Source organism: Phlebotomus papatasi, chromosome 2 (genome assembly GCF_024763615.1).
Source record: "Phlebotomus papatasi isolate M1 chromosome 2, Ppap_2.1, whole genome shotgun sequence".
NCBI lineage: Eukaryota > Metazoa > Arthropoda > Insecta > Diptera > Psychodidae > Phlebotomus > Phlebotomus papatasi.
In genome coordinates this window covers 28,378,561-28,403,178 of record NC_077223.1, presented here as the reverse complement: position 1 = coordinate 28,403,178, position 24,618 = coordinate 28,378,561, and the positions used below count along the sequence as shown (strand labels likewise).

Sequence of the window (24,618 nt, the reverse complement as noted above, 5' to 3'; positions counted from 1 at the left end):
CAAATCCGTTAGTTGCTGCCATTTATTTACCAAATAAAAAATTTTTTTATAATACAAAAATGTGATTAAGAAAATTTTCTCCTAAATCTAGTCTTGAATTCACTGAAATTCTCTTTGTGAAAAAGAGTTTCTCTGGTCTCTTTCTATTTACATAGAAATATATGCGTATATGTATATATATTAAATAAAACAGCTTCAAGAGAAGCCCTAACCTAAAAATGTGTAAAAAAAAACTGAGAAATATGTGATACAAATATTGGATAAAAAGCTAAAAATACTTATCTAGTTGTATAATTCTAACTATAAATACTTTTTTAGAAATGCTTTGATATCAAAATTTCTTATTAATGTATAAATACTCTCTTACTTTCTATCAAGTCTTGAAGAACAGATTGATACAAATGAATTTAATGGTACCAGAAAAATGATGCAGAGAAGATTCGAATTGGCAACATTGTCAATTTTCATAAGTTTTCAAATACTAGAGGTTTTAGCCTTATTATTTGTGTCAAATGATTAAAATTAGTATATCCCTCTAACAGTCATCATCATCATTTGTAGCGCTACAGTCCGTCTAGGATCTTGGCTTCATTCACAACCTGTCTCCATTTTAATCTGTCCTCAGCCAACCTTTTCCACTTTCTTACATTTAATTTTCTCAAATTTCCCTCTCTTTGATCCAACCATCTCGTCCTGAGTCGACCTTTAGCACGTTTTCCTGCTGGTTCCCCTTCAAATGCTCGCTTAGCTGGCGTACCCTTTTCCATTTTCACAACGTGTCCAGCCCATTCGATTAATGTGTCCTTGACGTGTGCAACTAGACTCGCATCCTTGTATAACCGTTTGAGCTCATCGTTCCTACAAATTCGCCAATTTCCAGCCGTTTCCTTTACTGGACCAAAAATCCTCCTAAAAATTTTTCTTTCAAAAGAGGCAAGTTTATTTTCATTAGCTTTTGTGATTGTCCAGGATTCACACGAGTAAGTTACCACTGGCCGCACAAGTGTCTTGTAGAGCTTTAATTTGGTATGGATCGAGAGGGACCAAGACTTGAATAAATGTAGTAAAGCATAAAACGCCCGATTTCCTTGGTTTATTCTTGAGGAAATGTATGTGCTTACTACATTCTTGGAGTTGACATTGGAACCAAGATACTTAAAATTATCCACCCATTCGAAGGTTTTCTCTCCACATGAAATATTTCCACTGTAAGTTGCATCGCTTTTCGATACCATCATATACAAGGGGGCTGACATTAGCTCTGAAAAATGCGACCAGTTTAGTGTATTTTTTTTCCCGTTTTCGTACACATTTCACGAGATATCTCCGAAACTACGTAGGTTGCCAATTTGGGATTTTCGGTTGCCCTTTCCATATTAAATTGGCTTTTATTTTGTATTTGTATTTTTTTGCTAATTCATTCCAAAATGACAGAAAACACCGAATGAACTCCAAAGTTTTTTCGGCACGCTAGAAACACATGGGAAACATAGGAAACGTCATGCCCCTGATCATATACTTTGTTTTTGATTCGTTTGTTGCGAGTCCCATATGCGATGGTGCTTCCTCGAGTTCTTGGTATATCTGCTGTATATCAGTCACTCTTCGGCCAATCAGAACCAGATCGTCGGCATATGCCAAAATTGCCTCCAGTGCAAAATTAAACATTAAAGGCGATATCTAGTCCCCTTGTCTCAGTCCAGAGCTAATGGAAAAGCTGTCCGATTGCTTGTTATTTATACGGACACAGCTTTCATTACACAATACTGAAAGTCTTGCCATTCTGACAAGCTTATGTGGAACGCCGAAAGATACCATGGCGTCCCATAGCCGATAGCGTTTAATGCTATCATCATATGCCTGTTGGAAGTCAACAAACAAATGATGTGTGGTGATGGATTGCTCTGTGCATTTTTCCAGAATCTGGCGCAATGCAAAAATCTGGTCAGTTGTAGATCTTCCCGGTCGAAATCCAGCCTGATATGAACCAATTATCTTTTCTGCACATGGGATCAGTCTTCTATACGGACTATACGTAACGTTGGAGAGCACCTTATATCCAGTACACAACAGAGAGATACCGCGATAATTCTTGCAGTTTATCCCTCTAATAGTATTTTCTTTAATATCTCAAAAAGAAGTTAAATAATTGTTTAGAGTATTTAATGGTCCACTGAACTCAAAAAAACCATCCATTCTTCATTATCTCTTTCCGTTTGGGCGCCAGGTGAGAAAAGGTAAAGACCGCCTAGAGGCGGTCATATCTGTTTAAGGCCTAAAAAGACTGAAATATTTTTATTGAAAAATAGGGAACAAATAGTATGAATGAATGAATTTTAAACGTTTTTTATGGATGAATGTTGTATGATGATCCAAAAAATGATAATATTTAGGAAAAAACGTTTATATTTTTTATAATTAGACGTTAATGAAGCTCAAGGTGTTTCAATGAGACTGATTTTAAACTAATAAAATAATTCAGAAGTTTTCAGATAATTCTGTAAGAAGTGCATCGATGACCAGGGACCACATTAGTCGTGATAACACACCTCCCTGTGGACATCCCTGAGTCACCCGAACTGCCACTCGGTCTTGGCCTTCTCCGGTTTCTACCGTACGGGATCTGAGCATTGCAATCATCCAGTCTATAATGAACTGGTTGATGTACTTATTACGTGAAACTTCGAGTACCATGTCAAATTTTGTGCTGTCAAATGCCCCAGAGATGTCAATAAAGGCACATAGCGCAACTTCTTTCGCCTCCAGAGAGCCCTCAACAGCACAAATTAGTTCACTCAAAGCGGTATTAGTGGATCGGTCACTTAGGTAGCCGCGTTGTGTTTTCTGTAAGGGGAATTCCATGAGTATTCCCTGTCGTAAGTGTAGATCAATCACCTTTTCCATACATTTCAGTAGGAATGAAGTCAAGCCAATTGGTCTGTAAGATTTGGGTGATGAGGGGTCTTTGCCACCTCCTTTAGTTTCATACAGTTTTACCCTGACTATGCTATCGTAGGCTGCTTTGAAATCGACGAAGAGATGGTGAAGTGCTTGGTCACGCTCTCTCATCTTCTCCATAGACAGCCGAAGGAAAAAGATCTGGTCTGTTGTTGATTTACCTGGAGTGAAACCACATTGGTATTGTTCAATAATGGTCTGCGCGAATGGAACGATTCGACCAAGCAGATTAGAGGAGAATATCTTATAGGCGGTAATCAACAACGTAATACCCCTATAGTGGTTACGGCTTGTGATATCTCCTTTCTTATGTATAAGACAGATAATGCCAATTTTCCATTCCTCTGGCAGTATCTCTTCGTCCCATACACGGAGCACTAATTGATGAACAACTCGGTGTAGTTGGGCGCCTCCATGTTGGTACAGCTCCGCTGCAATTCCGTCTACTCCTGGCGCTCTGTTGTGTTAAGCCGACGGATTGCTATTTCGACCTCGTCCATACTAGGTGGCTCTAGTATGGTATCAACACCTTGAGTTGCTGGTACCTCCAACTCATCATTGAGCTGTCCGTTGAGAAATTCATCAAAATACTCCATCCATCGCTCCAGGATGCCATTCTGATCGGAAACCAGATTCCCCTGCTTGTCCTTACAGGATAAAGTGCGTGGCGTATATGGCTTCACACCCCGGACTTGTGGGTAAAACTTCCGCGCTTGGTGCGGCTGCGCTCTGTACTCCTCATCTACACTTACCAGTTTTTCCTCCCAAGCTTTTTTCTTGGTTCTGTGAAGTTTCTTCTCCTGTTTTCTGAGCTCTCGATAAGACTACACGTGCCCGCGTGTTTTGTGAACTAAGCATGGCTCGGTATGCTTCGTTCTTACGTTCAGTTGCCAGTTTGCGTTTCACCATCGAACCAGTCGTTCCGATCCTTCTTCCGACTGTGACCAAGGATAGTGTTGGCCTTTCCCATGACGTGTGTTCTGATATGTTTCCACATCGTCGGTTACGTCTACCTCTGTCGTATCTGCATTTCTTTTGTGCCAGCATTTTACGCAAGAGGGGACGTCTGTATTGTAGCTTGCAACGAATGCAGATACAAAACAAATGCAGATACGACAGAGGTAGACGCAACCGACGACATATCGTTGATTGGCATCCTGTCTGCACTCGCGAAGCTCACGAGTGCAACATCCAGTTCCTCAGCATATTTACTACGGAGCTGCTCTGATTTGAGACCATCTGTGTTAATTTGGGATATCCTCGTTGGCGCAAGCTCCTTTGGTGTGGATATGCGAGCCCTGAACACTGCACCAACAAGATAGTGATCAGAGTCGATGTTGGCCCCACGGTATGTGCGTACATCCATCAGCGATGTCCGGTGTTGGCGATCAATTAACACGTAATCAATCTGGTTGGAAGTGGTCCCATCTGGTGAAGTCATTGTAGCTTTGTGTACATCTCTCCGCGGAAACCATGTGCCTCCAATAATCAGATTGTGTGCAGCGGCGAGGTGAATGAAAGGCCATCACGGTTATACTTAACGTACTTAACACAAATATCAGAAAGAAGAGCTTCTTGGCTTGTCGATAAGCCCCCAATATTAATAGAGATAATACTGATTGCTGGTACTGAAAAGGAACTGTTTGTGTTGAGTTGATTGAGTTAACATATTATACCTCTAAAAAGTAGCAAGGTTACACTTTTCTTGTGATTAAGACACTCAAATTTTCTGTTCTGTATGCAAGCATTAACGCTAAGCCGGAGATGGACATGACATAGAGGGGGAGTGCAGATGATGTATAAATTACTATTTCAATAGAAGAAGAGTCTTCAATTTTGAATTTTAGGACAGTTCCGGAGAGATTCACAAGTTTCTATTTCAGTTTAATCTGCAAACATATTTTCTGGTCCATTTTAACTCAATTGTTTCAATATTCAAAATGCATGTAAAATAGTTACGTCTTATTGTGCTGCTGTCTTTTGTTTCAAAAACAAGATCTCACTGGGCGATAAACTTAAAAAATAAAGATATGAGAAAAATAGAACCATTCATCTTGGATATGTGAACTAGAAAAAGTGGGATTATTCCTATAAATAAAGGGCTAGAGAAACTGATAAATAATCTCATCGTATGTCCTATCGTTGGAATCGTCATTTGTCTGATGCCAGCTGTAGGCATTTTCTTCCTGTCACACACTCGTCTCTGAATTCAACTTCAGCACAAACTTATTGCTCTTGGGATCGACAACTTCTTCAGCCACATGAAAATGCGGCAGCCTGTGAACAGTCACCACAAGAGATACATCACTCTGGATGAGCTGAAAGGAGCATCCGTCAGAGAGAGGACGTGACAGGAGTTCATCGCAAATCAGTGACCAAGATTGCACTGGACGACGTTCCTTTTCACTCTGCATCACTGGATATTCCACAAGATAGGGCTCCAGGAAGGCCCTTGGAGCCAAATCATGTTTGAGACAGTGAGCCAGATGTCTCAAAATCGACTCAACCGTATGCCTTGGTTGCTGTCGCGTTACCCTGAGATACTTCTGCAGGGCTCTTGCCATTGACGGAAATACCGCCTGAGCAGCCTCTTGGGGATCCAACGGAATTGCCGGAGCCGGTTCATTGTGCACCCTCTTGATATGCGTAAAAGCCTCCTCAGCAGCTGTAATAAGTCTAGCTTTTCTCTTCTTAACTCTCCTCTCATATTCATGCTCCTCATAGAATCTCTCATTGTGACTGGAGTCTCTTCTTCTGGCATGAGCTGCCAATACAGCTCTCGACTGACTCTGCTGCTGCGATGCATTCACCCCATCAACATCGTAATATTTGAATGTTGACAGAGCTTTTCTTTGGGACTTTGACACCGGAATTCTCTCCAAATACGGATTAAAAATCGAAAATTCCGTGTAATACTTCTGCAAAACCCAAACAGCTGCCCTCTGAATACTCAATTGTCCAATACTGTAGGAACGACTCTCACCATCAGGACTCCTTACCACTTTGACATAGTACACCGGTTGCTGATGACGTATCTCCAGCAGAATCACCGCTATGTAGTGAATGAAGAGGAGAGTATCGGCAAAACTTGTGGCAAATGCCACGAGGGATTTATAGTCTGCAGCTTCGGCACCCTCAATAATGGCCTTTGTGCCCTCGGTCACCTGGACCACGTAAAACAGCCAAAAGGCAAAGGTTGACACGAGAACAAGGAGGATTACGGTGGCGCGAAATAGAAAGATGCGAGGCAATGTTGCTGCTGGCTTTCGCAGAAAAATGGCCCACAAAGCAAGTGCCAGGAGGATCATTCGCACTGCTAGTGAGACCAGTTGACCTGGGATTGAGGACAATGCATTGGTTTCACTTCCGACTTGTAAGATTTTTCACATGAAAAATCTTGTTTTAAAGGTCAACCTATAATTTCTTGCACATTCATTTGGAGAAATTAAAATTATGGAAAGCTAATTTTGAAAAAGGGCACTCAATGGGTCAAGTGGCAGAGCACTCGCTCTACGATGCAAGTGTCCCGGGTGCGAATCCCCTTTAGGTCACCAGGAATTATTCTGGCGTTAAAGGTGTTCGGATTGCATCCAGTGAGCTTCACTGGACTTGATTCCACGGGTATGGGACTGACAACCTTATCCCGTATAAGAAAAAAGAATAATGCATGTCTAGAAATCCCCTTGCGGGAAGGCCTTGTTCCTTCATGGAATGTTGGGCCAGCAATATTATTATTATTATTATTATTATTATTAATTTTGAAAAAAGTTGAATTGAAAAATCGAAAAAACGATTTTTCAATTTTTGAAAATTCGATGTTAAATATTTCTAAAACTAGACGATACATTTTTTCTTTAAATTTTAGTATGTTGTAGCTGAAGTGGAGACCTTTCCAATGGTGAATTGCGGTTCTCCCTTAATGTTCCCTGACGTGAGCCAGAATAAAAAATGTCTTGACCTGACTGCATTTTCGGTATTTATGAAGCGATTTCGATGAAATTTTAGTATATTATATGAGATCATGACCTTTCTAATGATGGGTCGCATTAGTCCCCTCCCCACTCCATGAATGGGTACTGTACCCACCGTACCCCGGCTTTTACTATATCCAGATTAACAGGACTCTATCTCTAATGTTCATTGACCGATTTTAATAAACTTTACTTTTCTTTTGTTGGCTTTCTGTACTGAAGCTCTTTGAAATAGAAAATGACCAGTGATAAGCCTAGATAAGCTTATGGCAGCTGAGATTCTTTACAGGTGACTTCGAAATGCGTGCAACGCGGGGTGCTTACAAATTAGAATGCATAAAAATCGACTGAGTTAAATTTTGGGGGTAAAATCGCGTCAAGCAAACTGTTTTCGACAACACGAATGGACAAATATCACAATAATCATAAATAATAATACGGACAAATATCGTTTGGTCAAATTTTACGATATTTAAATCGAAAATAAATTGCGGCAATATTGCAAAATTCTTAATTTTATGTCCGATTTATGCCACAGGGGTTGCATTATAAGAAGAAATAAAGTCTTTGGGTATTTAAAAATGACAATTAATGCGGAAACATAATTTTACTGCTCGAACTCAATGAGAAAGCAGTTATATTATCCACTTTGTTTTTCAATCTTTTACCATCCTGGAGCACAAACGGTAAGAGATAGGGGAAAGTGCTCTCCCTTCGAACGTTAATGCCTTCGAATAATGTAAATTTCATTTTTTTCGTAAGACATTTACACTAAATTATCACGGAATTATCAACAATTGATGATAAGCTAACTAATATTTAATAGAAATGTGTAAGTCTCTTCGTGTTCATTATTATTATGACAATAATAATAACAATAATATCTAGGACATTCTTTTTTCATTACCCTCTCACACTTTGGTTTATTTTGGAAACAGCTCTTAGATTTTTTATTTTCGAATATATTTTGAAGGTAGTCTAGGTGAATATATTTCGTTCATAGACACATATGTTCGAAAAATATTTCGATATCGAATTTTCTGAAATCAAAGCTAAACCACTTTGGAGGGACTATTTCTCAACCGACTCGCCTTCAATTAAGATTTTTTTTTGAAAGGTTTTGCTTGAAATTTCCAATCCGGCAGCATCGGTTTCAATTGACACTGAAATCGGTATCGTATGCGTAAATGATATACCTTTCTCGAATTTTCTTTTTACTGCTCGAACTCCACGGAGAGAGCAGTATATAATCCCTCGATTTTTTCACCTCCCAAAATTTCCACCTTCCATCCCCCGGAGACCACTTTTGTCAACAAATCTTCACGTTTCAGAGGATTTCTGAGAAATGTCGTCACGTTGTTCGTTCGTTTGTCCGTCCAGCTATCGCCAGCTCTAGAGGCCAAACAGTAAGAAATAGCGACTTGGGATCTTCGGGAGACCCCCCCATAAGTCGACCCAAGGATTGTTAACATGCCCCTCATTCCCCCCCCCACCCCTCCCCTTCCCCTCCAAAACCGTGTTTTATTGGGATTGCTCGAAAGCGCGTCGTGCGATTTTGTTCATTTTTGGATGTGTTATAGTGTCTACACATTAGAAGAAATTTTCGTAAAAAATTGCCTTTTTTTTAAATTCTGACGTTTCTGCTTACAAGGATAGGGGAAATTTTCTTTAAAAAAGCATTTTTTAAATAAGTTGCTCTTAGTGTGTAGAGGCCTTTAGATATAACCCAGGCGAACATTTCGTCTATCTATATGCTAAAATACTGTAGAATCATTCCTAATAACGGTTTTTCAAGGTCAATGTTAAAAAGACCCTAGAGAGCGCATTTATCCAGCGAATAGTACTCCCTCCGTTCCGAAATAAGTCGTACGTTTGGGAAAAATTCTTGTTCCGAAATAAGTCATACGTTTGGGAAAAAAATGGGATTAAGGGAAAGTTTGTTGGTAAATGTTTTGTGTATCAACACTTTTCTCTTGTAAAGAACTATTACTAATGTCCAGTACTAAAATTGGGGTCCAGTCTTGATGGTATGTTGAGGAACGAATGTCTTAAAAATGTCTTATTTTTGCGTTTTATTTTCAATCTAAAATATGTGCAGAATGGTGAGAGATACAGACTTGGGACCTTCGGGGGACCCCCCATAAGTTGACCCTGGGACCATTAATATGTCCTTTATTTTGACCCCACCCCTCCCCTTCCCCTCCAAAATCATCTTTTTAGGATTTCTCGAAAACACGTCGTGCGATTTTTTTCTTCAATTCTGGATATGTTTTAGGAAAACATATAAATGGTCCTAGGGTCAACATATGGGGGGTCCACTGAAGGTCCCAAATCCCTATCTCTCACCATTTTACATCCACATATTCGAACACATAAAAAAGGATGTTCTTTTTATTGCCCATTCTGCAAAATTTTAGATATAAAAAATGCCATATCGGTAATAACTGTTGATTTCTATTTTTGCATACTAAAAATTTAGAACAAATTCTAGCCTGTAATGTTAATCACAGTCCATTATGTAGTAATTAACTATCTACCGGAGCTCTTTGAAAAAAACGCGAAAAATGAACAACTTCAACACATCGATTCCTCAACTTACCATCGTCTTAAGATCCCCATATTATTCCTGAATATGGAGGATAGTTCATACATAAGATATTTACAAATAACAAAAACTTTCTCGGAAACCATTCCTTAATCCCTAATTTTTCGCCAAACGTACGACTTATTTCGGAACGGAGGGAGTATCATCTTTCGGGCTTCTTGGAAAGGATTTGGAATTTACTATAAAACTGAACCGGTTCCAATCGGTTTTGAACCGGTAATGAACCCATTTATAACTGATAAGTAAGAAAATCAATTTTATTACTCCTCAGTTATTTTGGACAATCTTTTGAGTGATATGATCGGTTCAATAAATCGGTTGTGGAGCGGTAAACGGTAAATGATGTGAAAGTACCTTTGATGTATAGCGTCTAAAGCGGTCTTCAGACTAGAGATTTAGCCCAGTTCCCGAAGGTCTTAAAATCCTAAATTGCTTTTTAAACAATTTTGGAGAATCTTTTGAATGATTTATGAATCGGTTCAAACCGTTTGAGAACCGGTAAATGGTAAATGATGTTGAAAGCCGTTCAAAATCCCGAAAGCCAAAATTCCGAACGCCAAAATCCCGAATTGGCCAAAATCCCGAAAGCCAAAATCCCGAATTCTTAAGTGTCATAGCTACTCCCACGATTGCACCCGCGCTTGCAAATGGAAATTTTCTGTGTCTTGGCATTGTCTTTGGATCCAAAGACAATTATTGTCTTGATAAATTATTCTACCATTATCTTCCATTTAACATCCCTTTCAGGATTTTGGCTTTCGGGATTTTAGCTTTTGGGGATTTTGACTGCCTCTGGGCTAGACATAAGCAAAACATTTGAGAACGATAGATGTGAATTTTGATTTATTGAAATTTAATGAAAGGTATAAAGATCAACTTTTTCTTTTATTTCCTACCTTCGCTTTTGATTTTTGTGAAAAGCATTTGTCTTTTTTAATGCTCGAACTCAAAGAGAGAGCAATGCACAGAGCTCTTCGATATTCGGATGATCGGGACTGAAAATTAGAGATAAAGAACCATGCGTTCAGCTCAATCAGTTTTTTTTAGCCTTGTTATCGTTCTGGAGCTTAAATGGTTATAGATATCAACTTCCGGTCTTCGACGACCCTCCCTAAAAATATTATCCAGAGACGCTTTTGCTCCTCGTTTCCCTCTATATACGACAAAACCAAGTTCTTTATTTTTTTTTTCGAAGATGGCTCTTCTGTTTTCAAAAAAATCGTGCGAGAAGACAATTTACGAAGAGCTCTATTTCGTGAGTTCCAGCTTTGTTCAAAATTTGGGACACTATCCATTTTTTTTTTTTTTAGAAAATGGATCATGGCTTTAAATCGATTTAATATCCAATAATGTCAAAATTTTCAAAGGTTTTTTTTTTAATTATTGCTAATAAAATCAATTTCGGATTTTTAAAAGGTATTTTAAATGAGATATTTTTTGATCAATTATGCGCAAGATATTATTGGTTGACCTCTAATAATTTTTTTTTCTTTAGTAAAATTAGAATTGGGGGAAAGGGTAATAGATAAGAAATTTACTGTACCTTTGCATTCGGCATTGCAGGCAAGAAGTTGACTCCTGGCGATGGGCGTCAGATCGGCATTGTCGAAGGCTCTTGAGAAGAAACCCAGCTTCGGCATCATCACCATGGCCAGAGGACTAAAGAAAGCCACTAGACTGAGGATGAGCGACAGGGAAGTCTCCATGTAGCGCTGACAGGCAAATCCTAGACCGGATTCTCCGCCTCCCTGCCAATTGCTCACATCTTCCATCGAGACACTCTGCTCTGAAGTGTTCCCAGTGACGGCGGTCGTATTCTCGCCCCAGTTCTCATCCTGCGGCAGAATTTGTACCTCGATGATCTCCTGACCGTCACGGGAATCCTCGAGGTTTACGGTGGTCTGGAATGGTGCCATATCCGGCCTCTTGCTCTTGTGATTGCGATGGGAATGCCGACTGCGGTGGCTACCGGACTGCTGGCGTGTTGTGCGTCTCGACCGTGAACTCTGTTCGGACTTTACAGACTCAGCATCCATGGTTCCGGACGAATGCGAGGAATTCCGGCTGTCGCCACTAGATGCGCCAATCTCAATGACAAATCGCTCGGTTGACAGTTATCTGCACGCCAGGAATTCACCATTTGATGCATCGAGTGGAGGAGAACAAGATTGCCAAGATGTTGGATGAGATGGTATGAGGGCAGTGACCGTTCGCAATCTAGAGCCGCGTGATAGAAAGAGAAAATCATGTGTGAATTTCTCATGATTGCACATCAAGATCATATTTTATGCATTGCACTCACCAAAAAATCCAATGAATTTTCTATTTAGCTAATGCTTTGGAATTGAGTCACAGAGACGGAAAATTAAACATATTTTATGGAGAATCGATACTTTTTTATGTCGCACGCCGCCATTCCCTCAATCACTTATCTATTTTCCCATTTTTGAAACTTTTCCACATAAATTTTTCACTCAATTGCTCTAACAAACTTTTCACAGAACTTTTCTAGATATTTTCCACCGTGTTTTACCGGGAAACCACTCAATATTTCCAAGGAATTGACCAATAATTATGCGGAAGAAACAAAGCGAGCGTCGTGTCAGAAAAATTATCAAGGCGATTGCTAAGACTTCACAGCTATTGTAATCGAGACTGAAAGTTCTTCAGATTTTTCATAAAAAATATAACGTAAAGTGTTCTCACTCGATTGGTTCCGCGACTCGACCGGTAGACTTATTTATTCAATTTATTGATATTGACTATAATATTTAGTGTATGATCTAACATTAATTGGGTCGATTGGGTCAGTTGTTCCATAAATAATACGAATCAGTGGCAATTTTATTAGTAGAAATTGACCTTCAAACCGGTCGAGTCGAGGAACGTCGAGTGAGGGATTAGGGCACTTTACATTATCATTTTTTTTTTAGTTTTTTTTATAAATTTTTTTATTTGCAAAATAATAACTGAACAAAAAGAGTCAAAAATTCAATTATCATATTCAGCCAATCAATGTACCCTTGTCATTCTAATTTCAGCAAAATTTACACATCATTTAGAACGACAAGGAGCTCAACTCATTAAAAAAGTAAAACAAAAACATATTTTGAAAGATAAAAATATAAAAGTTTCGATGTTTATATTAGTGCTCATACAAATAGAAAAGAAATAAATTGTTTTTGTTCAGTCATAAAATTGAGATACTTCTTTACACAAAGTTGAATCTTTCATGCTGTCTCCTGAAAAATGGCCGAAAATTAGTTGACCCCTTGTAATTTCGAAGGAGCGATATATAGAAAATGTTTGAGAAAGAAAGGAATGTGAATCGATTAGATGAAATCGACCACTCAGAATATAAGTCGAACAGCTTGATTTTTTACAAAAAAACGTTTTATTCGGTTTCTGGATACTTCTTTATACCACCTTCTGCCTTTTACCTTCCCTGTGAATGTTATACTTGAAAGATAATTATTTTCACGACCGTGGTACTGGTGTCACATATAAGATTAATATTAAGATTAATACTTTCTGAACTACGAGAATGGCAAGAAAAAGATAGCATAATTGTTTTATCATGCCTCTCTCTCTCGCATTTCTCCTGTGTGTACAAAGTTGGCAGCAACACAATCACTCGAAAACTGACGGAATCACAGTTGGCACGCATGGAAAATTGCTCGAATTCCTTGTAATACGATTCAGAAAACAATTAATACGAGCAGTAATATCTTACTCATCATATTGTTCCACTAGTGTGTGCTCTTTCTAACACACGTGATTTTCCATTTGAAATTTTGCATACTCAAAAAATATACATAAAAAATACTCCCTCCGTTCCGAAAAAAACCGTACGTTTGGCGAAAAATTAGGGATTAAAGAATGGTTTCAGAGAATGTTTTTGTTATTTGCAAATATCTTGTGTATGAACTATCCTCCATGTTCAGGGATAATATGGGGATCCTATCACGATGGTAAGTTGAGGAATCGATATGTTGAAGTTAACCATTTTTCGCGTTTTTTTTTTCAAAGAGCTCCGTTAGATAGTTAATTACTACAAGATAGACTGTGATTAACATTACAGGCTAGAATTTCTTCTAAATTATTATTATGCACAAGTAGAACTCAACAGTTATTACCGAAATGACATTTTTTATATCTCAAATTTTGCAGAATGAGCAATAAAAAGAACATCCTTTTTTCGTGTGTTCGTGTGTTCGAATATCTGGGTGCTAAATGGTGAGAGTTAAGGACTTGGGACCTTCAGTGGACCCCCCATAAGTTGACTCTAGGAACATTTATATGTTCTGTATCTCTCACCATTCTGCACCTATTTTAGATTGAAAATAAAACGCCAAAAAAAAGACCTTTCTAAGACATTCGTTCCTCAACATACCATCAAGACTGGACCCCAATTTTAGTACTGGACATTAGCAATAGTTCTTTACAAGAGATAATTGTTGATACACAAAACAGTTACAAACCAACTTTCCCTTAATCCCAATTTTTCCCAAACGTATGACTTATTTCGGAACATGAATTTTTTCCAAACGTACGACTTATTTCGGAACGGAGGGAGTATATATTTTGTATACTTAAAATATCAGCTTTAAATCGCTTTCCTGTAAAATTTGCCTACTGGAAGTTGTTCGTTTATTATTCTGAGTAGTCGAAATTTGACCGATCTAAAAGGTATGCCACCTATGCCACGCAGCGGCGCCAGCCATTAGTAATCATATTTCTGCTTGGTTATAAAATGAATCATTCTACTCAAGAAGGTTTCACAGGTTTACCCTAGTTGACTAGCAGCGCTGTCTTGCGGAAAAAGTTGGTATAATAATTTTTGTGGCAACCTCCCCTGAAGATCGGCGGCTAGGATTTTGTATTTTTGTGTGATTTTGTTGAAAAAAATGCCTCCAAAACGGAGGAGTAGCCGGAATGAACAGCAGGCTGATCGTGACAATTTCCTGCAAACATTTGAGAGTAAGTACAATTTGATTAACTATCGAAATCTTTTGCTTCCGCGATGGCTTCGCTTTGTTTGGGTGACAAAAGCCTCCTGAAAATTTTAGGAAACCTCCTGAAAAAGGAGGTTTCCGCTTATTTGTGGTATAGAGGGGTTTCGTTTAGGGATTTCTGCTGGGGATTCCAGTAGAATTTTGAGTGAGGAATGCCTCCAAGAGGGAGGATTGGGCGTTAGATGTGAACCTAACCTCAATGTCCTGCTAATTGCAGAACCCACACAGATTTATCGGTATTTGCGGGCCAGGAATCGGCTTTCGGTGAGTAGGGGGATGTTGGTGGGAGGGTGAGGATTTTGTGTAATGGTGGGTTGTGTTACAGCCGATATTCCTGCATCGGACACTGACTTATATGCCTCAGAGGATGTCGAGGACGCACAAGAGACGCTCAACGTTCAGTGTGGATTCTCTGCTGACGGAAAAGCTAAAGAGTATCAAGAGAGCCAATTGTCCGGATGACTATTTGTCTCTGGTGTTTATGGGATTTTTTGAGAAGGCCGTGGATTCATCCACGGCCGTTGGTTCTGAGTGTGTTCGTGTGGAAACGATGCTCTTGAAGATCTCACACAAGAAGCGCAAGGACAGTTCTTCGTCCATCCTGAAGACACTGGGTGTGTCTGAGGTGACTGTGGGTTCATCGGTGAACCAGAAAGTGCCCGTGATGAGCCTGTCGACGGATATGTTTGACTCTGAAGAGGGACAAGTTACTCATATCTTGCTTTTTCGCATCCAAACTCTCAATGGTATCAAGGATTCCCAGCTCTATGGGACAGAAATGACCATTTTTGACAAATACGGCCGATGCCTTCTCACTGAGGGAGAGTACCAATTGACCCTGCAGGAGATTAATCATCCCCCCGTGGCGGTAAATGGTAAATCGCCCAGGAAGTATTCTTCATGGGAGAATTTGGCTATAATCACATCAGATCCATCAGGCATTGAAGATTGCTTCGATAAAGCTCCCATTCTCAAATTCATGCTCTACTGGACAGAGAAGCCTCATACGGGGATCATGGATTCCGCTGAGATGTCTCAATTGTCCAAGAATCACGATATGTCCAACAAGGAGAATGATCCGGGAGTTTTGGGGCACAATAACAATAATTTTCAGACACCCACGGCCAAGAGTCATCGATTGGCCATAGCCAATGGACACAATATCTTTGGGATTCCGGAGAATAAGCTCCAGATCGCCTTTCAGTTCATCTACAATAACATTTCCCGCCAGAGCACCGAACCATCGCCGTCACTCGAGTGTCCGTGGTGTCATGTCAATTGCATGAGCCTCTATTCCCTGCTGAAGCACCTGCAGCTTTGTCATGCTCGGTTCTGCTTCAACTTCGTGCAAGTGGGCAATGTGGCCAGGATCGATGTAAGCATCAATGACAGCTTCGATGGCTCCTACATGGGTTCTCCGCATGATCTCGTGGGTCCAGCGGGTTTCGCCTTTACCCGATCCGGACCAGTGCGACGCACCTCAGTCACTCACATTTTGGTCTGTCGTCCCAGGCGTCTCAAGCCCTCCCTGAGTGAATTTGTTGAGCTGGAGGAGAATGAGATCAATGGGCAGCGACCCTACATCACTGGACACAATAGGCTCTATCATCATACGATGACGTGCCTTCCGGTGCATCCCAAGGAGCTGGACATTGACTCCGAGGGCGAATGCGATCCACCGTGGCTGCAGAAGAAGACCATGCAGATGATTGATGAGTTCACGGACGTCAATGAGGGCGAGAAGGAACTCATGAAGCTCTGGAACCTCCACGTCATGAAGCATGGGTAAGTTTGTCTTTTATAATAATTTTCCTCGTAGATTTTTTAGTCCTTCTAGGTTTAGAAGATTACATATGAAAAATTCCTTGGGGTCCTCACGTTTCAAAATTATTTCATCTGAACATTTCCCTTAGCATTTTACTGTTCTCAAGTGTTTCTGCATTATCGACTTTTCGTTGAGTTGGTTCTTGTCACGACTACAGTAGACTCTCGCTGATTCGGCTCTTTTAAGACCGGGCTACTTTTTAATTCGGGCAGCAGTTATGTCAAATGCCAGAATTTGAGAGAGCTACTGTATTTAGTGGTTTTAGAAAATGGCGAGAACTGGGAAAATAGTCGAGACTGAAAGCAACACTACGAAAAATAACGCAGACGCACTTGACAACAGTAAAGTGCAAAAAACGTCCATTTGTACATTAGAATAATGATGCTATTCCAATGAAAAATAATGAGATGTCTCTCCTGAATATTTTTTTAGCAATACTGTTCTCAAGTGGTTCTGCATTATCAACTTTTCGTTTTGTTGGCTTTTGTCACGACTATTTAGTGGTTTTAGAAAATGGCGAGGACTGGGAAAATAGTCGAGACAGAAAGCAACACTAAGAAAAGTTGATAATGCAGACGCACATGAGAACAGTAAAGTGCAGAAAAGTCCATTTGTACGTTGGAATAATGATGCTATTTCAATGAAAAATTGAAAAAAAAGGAAATGTGTCTCCTGAATATTTTTTTAGCGCTTTACTGTTCTCAAGTGTTTCTGCATTATCGACTTTTCGTTGTGTTGGTTCCTGTTACGACTGCTTTGTGGTTTTGAAACACGAACTAGGGAAAACAGTAATGACAGGAACAAGCACAAAGAAAAGTCGATAATGTAAAGAAAAGTCTTGAGAACAGTAAAGTGCTAAAAAAATATTCAGGAGACATATTTTCCCTTATTATTTTTCATTGGAATAACGCCATTGTTCTAACGTAAAAATGGACTTTTGCACTTCACTGTTCTCAAATGCGTCCGCATTATCGACTTTTCGTTGTGTTGGTTCCTGTCACGACTGTTTTGTGGTTTTGAAACACGAACTAGAGAAAACAGTCGTGACAGGAACCAATACTAAGAAAAGTACATAATGCAGATGCCTTTGAGAACAGTATAGCAGTAAAAAACGTTCATTTTTCATTGTAACAGCACTAAAACATCGTTACTGTGTTACGGAAATTTGATTAGTAGGAAAAAGGGTGATACAGCGTTCTAACTTTGCCGGATGCTTAAACTCGTAACTTCACTGAGAGAAATCCGAAAAAGTTAAAATAACATTCCGGAAATGTTGATTTTACCCTGCATTATTGATCCGAAATCGGTGTAAATATTACCCTTTTTAGGTGTATTGGGGGTTAAAGTTACCCTTTTCCATGTTAATTTTACCCTTAAAAAGATGTAAAATTAACATTAAAAAATGTTGATATATTTTTATACCTAGAAAGTGTTAAAGGTACGAGGAAAAAAAGTTAATCGCACCCCCTTTTTTCTCTGTGTTAGACGCATAGCACTAAAAATTGGTTTCGAATTGATAAGCGGTAAGAATTAGAGAAATCGTGCTAACATGTTCGTATTTCCCATAAAGTTCTTTACCATTTGTTCAATAAAAAAAGAATTATTAAAAAAATGAATAAAAAATTAATTATCGGTTCTTAACGGATTTATAACCGATTTTTAAAGTTTCTAACTTGTTTGGAATTGCAAGATTTTTGCAATTTACCCAAACTTGATCCAATGCGTTGAGAAATTTTCTCACTAGAACTGTTTAACTTTTGACCTTGAAAAATTCTTAAAAGAATTGTTTCAAGGACAATATTTTATATAAATGAAATACGAAATAACACTTGATAATTTAACGGTATTTTTTTTTTACCTTGGCCCCTAACAAATATTTGAAACTTTAAAAATTTATTAAAATTACAGACCTTGTAAAAAATTTGAAGGAAAATATTTTTTAAAGCAAAATTCTCATAAATTACAACTAAAATTAAAAAAAAAACTCGTAATTCAACCTAAAATGAGAGCTATGAGTAAGTATTCATTTCCTTAGAATTTTTGGGTATATTATCAGTTTAAAAATCGATTTAAATTAGTCCATAAGTCATTAGAGAAGTCCCTCGAACTTGAAAAATAATTAAGAATACCGGAATTTCAATATTTCCGACCTTTGACTTTGCGTAATTCAAAATGGTGATTTTTCCTATTGGAAAACCTCGTTTTGACGGATTTGAGGATGACAGGAAATGAATAAGGAAAAGGGAGAAAAGAGAATGAGATAAGTCTCGAGATAGTGACACTTTACGAGGGGTCATCGAAGGCTGGGCGTCGATATCTCTTACCGATTGAATTTTATATGAGTCAGAACGGTCAGAAGACCAAAATTCCATGAGAAACAGTATTATCGGAAAAAGAGATGGTAAAGTGTTCCAGCTTTGCGGAGTGCTCGAACTCACGAGAAAGAGTTATCTGTGTATTATCTTAGTAGGTCCTAAAATATTTTAGCATGAGTAACAACTTTTCGAACAAATAAAAAGTAAATCCGAGACAGGAAAATCACATGAGTACTATACCGAATCATGACCGATTAAATCCCATGCAGTTGGGTTGGAAATTTCAACATCTTTCAAGAAAATCCAAATTTAAGCAAATCAATTGAAAAAAAGGCCCTCCAAAGTGGTTAAACTTTGACTTTCGAAAATTCGATATCGAAATGTTTTTCGAACATAGGCGTGCAAGGACGAAATATTCGCCTTGACTACCACTAAAATATATTCGAAAATGAAAGAAATCGTAGGAACCGTTTTCAAAATAAACCAAAAAACATGGTTTTGGAGGGCAAGGACGGAGTGGGGGAAAAAGAAAAAGACTGTCCTAGATAACGTTGACTTTGGGGGGGGGGGTCGTCGAAGACCGGAAGTCGATATCTCTTACCGTTTGGTCTCTAGCCGTTTCACAAGTTGAAAAAAAAAGGTTTATATACAGCTCTCTCTTTGAGTTCAAGCAGTAAAAAGTGTTGCCGATACTTTACCGATTCATTATGGTTTGAGACCATATAGTTGGGTTTAGAATTTCACGATTTTACACATAAATTCAAAGACCAAATCTGTTGAAAAGAGGGAGCTTGTGACTGAAGGGTGGTTTAGGTACGTTAGTTAGCTAAGGAATGTTGACTTGTAGAAGGAAGACTCACAGAAGACCACAAGTTGATATCTCATACCGTTTCTAATCCATGACTTACCTCAAAATGTTTAAAAGGGATGGAAGAGCGTCCCAGGCTTTGCGAAATGCTCGAACTCGTGACTTAGATGCTATACCCTAAAAGAACTTTCGCATCATTTACCATTTAACAGTTCCCAACCGGTTCATTAACGGTTCAAAACCGATTGGAACCGATTCAGTTTTATAGGAAATTCCAAGACCTTTCCAAAAAGCCCAAATATGACCCAATTCGCTTGATAAATGCGCTCTCTAGTGTCTTTTTAACCTTTGACCTTGAAAAATCGTTATTAGGAATGATTCAATACTATTTTTGCCTAAGGACGAAATGTCCGCCTGGATAATCTCTGGCCTAGTAGAAATTTCTTAAAAAAATGCCTTTTTAAATAAAATTTCCTTTTCGGCAATTTTTTACGAAAACCTATTCAAAAATGAAAACAAATCGCACGATTCGTTTTCGAGCAATCTCAAAAAGACATTGTTTTGGCGTGGTAGGGAGAGGGGGGAATGAGGGCCATGCTAACGATCCTTGGATCGATTTATAGAGGGGGGGAGGTCTACCGAAGATTCCAAGTCGCTATCTCTTACCGTTTGGCCTCTAGAGCTGGCGGCAGCCGGATGGACAGACGGACAAACAGCATGACGATGCGACGTTTCTTAGAAATCGTCTGAAATGTGAAGACTTGTTGATAAAAGTGGTCTCCGTTGGGTGGAAGGTGGAAATTTTGGGAGGGTGAAAAAATCGAGGGATTATAATATTGCTCTCTCTGTGGAGTTCGAGCAGTAATAAACCACTACCCTTTGAAGTTCACGCCTAATCCTATCCTGATGTGAACTTCTTCTGGCTGTCTGATCGTCTTCCAGTGACCGCGCGTTTAGTAATTTAGCTTTTTAGCCTCAGGTCTTGGGCATTAACCCTGTATAACAAAGCAATTGCCTGTTTACAATGAATCAGGGAAAATCCACGTGATCGTCCTATTGTGGTCTTCTAGGGTCAGAATAATTCAGAAAAAAACTTTCCGGGGCCTTTCTATTGCCTTGATACGAAGCCTATTTGGCAGTGGAAGCTCTTGGTTGTATTAAATTTGGAACATAAAAATATGACTTCAATTACTTTCATCTAAGGTGAGATCTTGGCATATGGTAAAAGACATTTAATAGCGCAAATAAATTCCTTCTTCTCTCAGAAGATTATTTTCTGCTACACTAATTTTATTACCCAAAATTCTAACTATACAATTTTCATTTGCAAACCATTTAGTAGAGATTCCCAAAAATATGTCATATTTAATATCTCAATAATTTGCGTCATTAAAAATAATTTCTGTCTGTGTCTTTTGATGTAGTAAACAAATAGAAATGCTCATCGCAGCTTCCAATGGAATGCACTTTCTATCCACTGCACTTTGCATTGGCCGAGTAAGATGAATTTTTTGAAAAGAAAAAAAATTTACCTATTAAGGGGGCGCGGGGAGCCCCTGTCAAACACATGTCTTAACGATCACTGAATTTAAATTCTGTGCATTAATTCATTACAAACTCTATTGCTTTAGATCAGAGGTGTGCAAAAAACCGTTGAAACCGAATTAACGTCAAAATAAGTTTGCTCAAGTAGCGTTTTGACCATTGACGTACATGTTTCATTTGACGTTTATTCGGTTTCAACGGTTCTTGCACTCCTCTGCTTTAGATAGAGTAACTATCCAAGAAAACACATTGGTAACTAGAATTCAAATCAGGAAAGAGGAAAGAGGCCAATTTTAACAAATTTAACGGGATGTCGCATTTTCCGTCCGCCATCTTGAGCAAAAATTTTGCATGACCTGCATGACTTTCCGCGAAGCGAAAAAAGAACAACAAAATGCATTTATATCTCTGTCGGTCTATTTTTCCCAAGTAATTTAAGAACTAAAGTTACTAAAAATGCATTCCCGACAGCAATTCTGTTAAAAATTGCCCAGAAATAAATCATCTAAAATCACTCAATTTGCGTATGATGTATAATACCATGGCAAGGAATGGGTTAATATGTTTCCAATAGAAGCATTTTACGCTCGCGTATTTTTCTTGTATTTAAGAAGATTTCAAAATATATTTAAAGAATTTTCACTAAACAATAACATTCTAGAAGAGTCAAGGAGCAAATTTATGTAATTCTCTTCAGAAAAAATATGAATTATTGTGTTGAATCTTCTGTCAAAGTTAAAGTGTCTGGAAATGGTTTTGAATTAGGACATTTAACCTACCTTACCGTATAAATACAGCGCTTTCGTTACTTATTTCAAAAGCAATTTATCTGTCGGTGAAGTGAATTCGTGAGCTTTTTTCCGGTCCCGAAAATCGGTACCTTAAAAAAATGGAATACCTGGGATCTCGTGAAGTAGTAGGTAAGAGCACTGGCCAGCGTGGGACCCTGGCTTGATTGTCGTTGTTTTTTGTTCGAGTTCCGTCTGCTGCAAAGAATTAAATCTCTAAATAATAAAAAACATAATAAAATGCACTATTTTTGCCCAAAAAAATCCAGGAGAACAGAAGACGCAACCACATTCCGAGGAGACTCTATTTATAGTTAACCGTCCATGTGTTCTGTGGTTAATTTATAGCGGATTTTCTGAAGACCCCAAGACACTATCTCAAACCGTTTTGCCGTTTGTTCGTTACTTAAGTTCGATGAGGAATTTGGGATAAATGAATATCTGAAGGATGTTCCCTTTAGTTCTGATAGAGGATAACAGTTTTATCCTAATGTTGGTGAAAATATTGCATTTTAGCTTTGTCGGAGACTGCCAAATACCTTTAGCGTGTGATATGTTTGTGGAACTGAAGGGACGTGAGATCCTCAAGAAGAATCTCTATCGCAATTTTGTCCTGCACATGTGTTCATTGTTCGACTATGGACTCGTGGCGCCGGATTCTTTCTACAAGACTATGCAGAAGCTCCAGAAGATTCTCAGTGACTATCACGATGGCAAGCAGATGCTTACGGAGGCGCGTCGTGAGCATTTGACGTATTGGAATAAGTTTGGTGTTCAGAGGCATATTCAGCTGCAGATGTTGCCCAAGGAGGAGCGAAAGGTCGGTGATGGAGGAGGTGGTAAGGTGAAAGAGAGCAAGGAGAATGTTAAGGATACAAAGGACAAAGATTCCTTCCCTAAGCCCAAAACGGAATGTCGTGGAGTGGCCATAAAGTCAGCATCGAATGTTACGGTGTCGCAGAAGCGTAAAGTAGCAGCTGGTTCGAGGGCCAATGGACACGAGGACAGTGGCAAGAGGAAGTTCTCCGAAAGAGGTATTTAGTGTTGAAGATTTGCTTACAGGGCTGGACTTTTTTTTGTTGTTGTTCTTGTTGACTGATTGGATCCTCTTCCTTGAAGATGAACCTGCGTCACCGCCACGACGTCGAAGTTCGGGCTCGACGTGGACAACGGCCGGAGGGGCGGAAAAACGGGCCAGAATGGAGTTGAACAGGAGAAAGTCCCTCGGAGGTACGAATACCTCAAAAACACGATTGTCGGTGTCACTTACCAAAGTCGATAGGGAATTGGGAAGCAGAAAATGATTTTGTGAGAAATTGTTCATCAATCGCCTTCGAGACACTATTTATTATTTCTAAACTATTTTTTCAACGTGTAGAATCAAATGTTTTCTTTTTGATAGTTTCTATACCAATCTCTGACTGGCCACGCAGAGTGAGAAAAAAATATCAGATAGGGTAAAATGAGGTAATTTGGAACCATTTACAATTTGGGACATTTTTCTCATTGTTTCAGATGAGTAAGGTGAAAACAAAGACCGCCAAACAGAAGAAAAGACGATAACACTGTGCAACGATGATTTTGTCCCTGGGTTCTCATGCTATTTTTTCTATTGCTAGGGTCAAATGATTTACGAAAATACTTATCATTTTGATTTCATTTGGATTTTGCGCCTGGTATTTAGGAAAAACCGTATTTGTCGTTTTTTGATACTTAGGTGCCTATATCTCCGATTCTGCTGAACCGATTTATTTCTCACTAGGGAATAATTTGGTCTCCTTTACATGCCCGATAAATCCTCTAAACAGATGAAGTTCGTACAACTAACACCAGGAGCGCTGTAGTCTCAAATATGTCAGAAAACTTGGACAAATCGAACTTATTAGCAACTTTGATCAAAAATATCTCGAAAACTAGGACTGTCCCTAACAATCTGTTTTGTGGGTTTGATAGAAAAATTAATTAGCTACATTTTCGTTCATGTAGGGTAAATGTGCCAAATTCCGGCCAGCTTGCAATTTCGGCCACTTTTTTGTTTCTCGAATTTCCATGATTTTTTAGTTTTTACATACTCTAGATATTATACAATGCAAAATAATAACAAAAAATGTAGCTTCGACAAACGAGATGACGTGAAAAAGATATTAGAAGAATCCCCGAAGGTCAAGGAACTATGAGAATGAAGGTGGCTGAAATAGGGCACCAAAGCTATGTCCACATTTTTATTCATTTTAAAATGTATTAAGAATGATTTTAAAGTAAATAAAGACGATAAACGGTTTACAAGGTTCCAAGCAACACTCCTTAAGAACAAGGAATAAAAAAATCAATTTTTATTAAAAATATTACATTTCAAACTTGAGACTTTGGCGCTTGCATGCAACTATGCCGAAATTTGGCACACTTACCCTACAACTTTTCTCTCAGATTATTTTTTAACCTCGATATTGAGGTTCAAACGAAAAATGAGCATTCAGCCACCTATATAAAACCTTCACAATTTCGAGTGTTATTGTTTTTTTACTTGCAATTAGGCAGTACAAGCTTTTATTATATTATTTAATACTTAAATATCGATATTATGGTGATTTTTATATGACATTTTAAATTTCTAAATATTATTTTATTACTTGGAAACTTGTATAAAACTTTAACGTATGTGATATACATAAAATAACAATTACAAGTTCAAAAACTAGTTTTAGATTTATTTCGACGAAAATCACGTAATTATGAGGTTAAAATTGTAGAATTGTAGATAAATGTAGGAAAAATTTTTAAAGAATTA

At 38.6% G+C, this 24,618-nt stretch overlaps 2 protein-coding genes across 2 annotated transcripts; one reads left to right on the top strand and one right to left on the bottom strand.

The window, feature by feature from the left end:
* Positions 1-4: 4 nt before the first annotated feature.
* Positions 5-12,171, bottom strand: LOC129803345 (vang-like protein 2). Its single transcript, XM_055849829.1, has 3 exons — positions 11,837-12,171; positions 11,078-11,751; positions 5-6,292 (listed from the first exon to the last, which is right to left on the bottom strand). Exons 2-3 carry the CDS (start codon positions 11,568-11,570, stop codon positions 5,148-5,150), a joined length of 1,638 nt encoding a protein of 545 aa, XP_055705804.1. The 5' UTR covers positions 11,571-11,751; positions 11,837-12,171; the 3' UTR covers positions 5-5,147.
* A 2,160-nt stretch (positions 12,172-14,331) lies between these two features.
* LOC129803339 (polycomb protein Su(z)12) lies at positions 14,332-23,210 on the top strand. Its single transcript, XM_055849819.1, has 5 exons — positions 14,332-14,514; positions 14,767-14,813; positions 14,875-16,334; positions 22,347-22,864; positions 22,950-23,210. Exons 1-5 carry the CDS (start codon positions 14,442-14,444, stop codon positions 23,132-23,134), a joined length of 2,283 nt encoding a protein of 760 aa, XP_055705794.1. The 5' UTR covers positions 14,332-14,441; the 3' UTR covers positions 23,135-23,210.
* The last annotated feature ends 1,408 nt before the right edge of the window (positions 23,211-24,618 follow it).